At 55.3% G+C, this 2,207-nt stretch overlaps 1 protein-coding gene across 1 annotated transcript; it reads left to right on the top strand.

Moving 5' to 3' along the window:
* Window positions 1-319: 319 nt before the first annotated feature.
* Window positions 320-1,303, top strand: LOC127293492 (uncharacterized). Its single transcript, XM_051323128.2, has one exon. The coding sequence runs from the start codon at window positions 349-351 to the stop codon at window positions 940-942; it is 594 nt and encodes a 197-aa protein (XP_051179088.1). The 5' UTR covers window positions 320-348; the 3' UTR covers window positions 943-1,303.
* The last annotated feature ends 904 nt before the right edge of the window (window positions 1,304-2,207 follow it).

Raw genomic sequence — 2,207 nt, 5'->3', positions numbered from 1 at the left:
GCGTCCGATTTTGTCAAGCAAAGACAGCACATCAGGGACGATGAATGGCTTGGATTCGAATCAAGCGGGTGGCGCGAAACCGCGTGTGGCAGCCGGCAGGCAGCGCAGGTTGCAGCGCATCGTGGCGGCGATCATAACTCCACTGAAACCACACTGCTGTAGCACTGTTCCTTCTGTGAGTGCCCCAACCTCCCCACCATCTCCTTCATCTGAATCATCCTCCTCACACGTCCAAATCTGGCTTTAATGCGCACATCTCGCGAGCCACGACCTCGCTCATCCATCGCTCTCGTTCGCGCAGCGCAGATCGTCTCCTCCCCTACTTAATAGCAACCCTGAGAAACCCACATGGTGCCACACCACCAACGCAGCAACAAAGCAAAGGCGACCCGGAACAGCAGCTCACAGGGCATGGCCACGGACGGCATTCGCCGCGTCGCGGCGCTCCTCCTCCTGCTCGCCCTCGCGTCCACCGCCGCCCTGGCCACGCGCGACGGCGCCCAGGTCAAGACAAAGCCCTCGCCGGCCCTCAAGAAGCCGGACAAGCCATTCGTTCCCTCACCGTCCGGCAAGAAGCCGGCCAAGCCGTACGTGCCGCCGGCCACCAAGCCCGGCTCAGGTGCCGTTGGCGGTGCGGGCGGCAGCGGGGGCGGCGTCATCCCCACCATCCCGGGCTTCGGCAGCATCCCCGGGTTCGACGTTCCGGGCATGGGCGGCGGGTGGGGCGGCGGATACGGCGGGCCGACCGGCGGGTACTCGCGCGGCGGCGTGGTGGCCTCCACCACCGTGTGCTCCGAGAAGGGCCCCTGCTACAAGAAGAAGCTAACGTGCCCCAAGAAGTGCTACAAGTCCTACAGCGGCTCCGGCAAGGGCTGGGGCGGCGGAGGAGGCGGGGGCGGCTGCACCGTCGACTGCAAGACCAAGTGCATCGCCTACTGCTGATCGGACGGCGCGCGGAGTTGGCCGGCTTTTCCGATTGGTCAGCGAGAGTGATCAGTAATTCAGTATACGGGTCGATCGTAGCGAAATATGCCGTGACAATGCATATGGCTACTGATGGCGATATGCAGGAGAGGCACATATGAGTGCTTTACGATATTTCTTCCCCGATAATTAATCGGCTGCAATGTGTTCTTGCTTCTACTACACTAGTAGTATTACTCGGTATTCCATAGTGACTAGCTGGATATGCGTCTGTGACTATGAGAAGTTGAGAACTCCTTATCACTATGAACCAATAAAGAGAGACCAGATATGTATGTACCCATTCTATTTTTAAATAGAGGCAAAAACTTTAACTTCATTTATTAATTAAGAAGGGAGTCCCTAGCTAATATAAACCGCACACTCAACGCCAAGTGTAATAAAGACCCGAATAATAAGGCCACGCCTATTCTACCCAACACAAGGGACCATAAGGCGACATGAACGAGACATTGGGTGGCATCCATAAACCAACTGCATATTTTTTATCTAGGGCATGCAGCAGCCAAGGTGGTGAGAAAAACGGAAACCTCTCCGACGACAACAACTCCGGGCAACGTTACCAATATTCCTAACTTAGCAACCTCATCAACAAAAGGAACAACAGTGCCTGGCAAACGAGAAAGAAACTGCAACGTCAGCAACACCTTTCTTCTCAAAGCCAAGTGCCTGACTCGGCGAAGAAGCCACAACCAAGATCTCACGCGAATCAGATAACACAAATCCAAGAGCTCAGGCACACCGAATGAATCCCCCCACAAATCCAGAGTGGTGTTGAAGTGCTTAGCAACCAATTGAGCAAGCTCCAAGCGCAGGAAGGTAAACTGGAACTAAAGGCGAGGGTCGCAGCTAGCGTTTTTGTTGAACTCCTCACAACACCTTGGAGAGGGCCTTGGAGGTGATGTTGCAGGCGACGACAAGAGGCACACGACCTAAGCCAAACTCCGGGACGCCGAGAGACGTTAGAGGCTGAGCAGACGAAGAGCTGCTCCACTGGCAAGGATCAAGTATGTCCAGAGAACAAGCACGAGCCTCCGGAGAGGAAATAAAGAGTGGCGAGAAAGTACGCACGACAGAAACACTCCCGACGACCCGAACGCTGACAACTGATGCATCTGAAGCGTTCACGGCATGTGCTGACCTGGTAATCATGCTCGAGGTACCAACAACATCTCCCACGAGGTCAACACTTCAAGAAGAGACAATGCTCGAGACCTTCCTCC

This window comes from Lolium perenne, chromosome 4, assembly GCF_019359855.2.
Source record: "Lolium perenne isolate Kyuss_39 chromosome 4, Kyuss_2.0, whole genome shotgun sequence".
Lineage (NCBI taxonomy): Eukaryota > Viridiplantae > Streptophyta > Magnoliopsida > Poales > Poaceae > Lolium > Lolium perenne.
Note: the sequence above shows the minus strand (reverse complement) of the source record. Positions and strands in the feature narration are given on the sequence as shown.

Bases quoted from the DNA above. Each gene is read 5' to 3' on its own strand.
- LOC127293492 (XM_051323128.2), top strand. From the start codon at position 349: ATGGTGCCACACCACCAACGCAGCAACAAAGCAAAGGCGACCCGGAAC.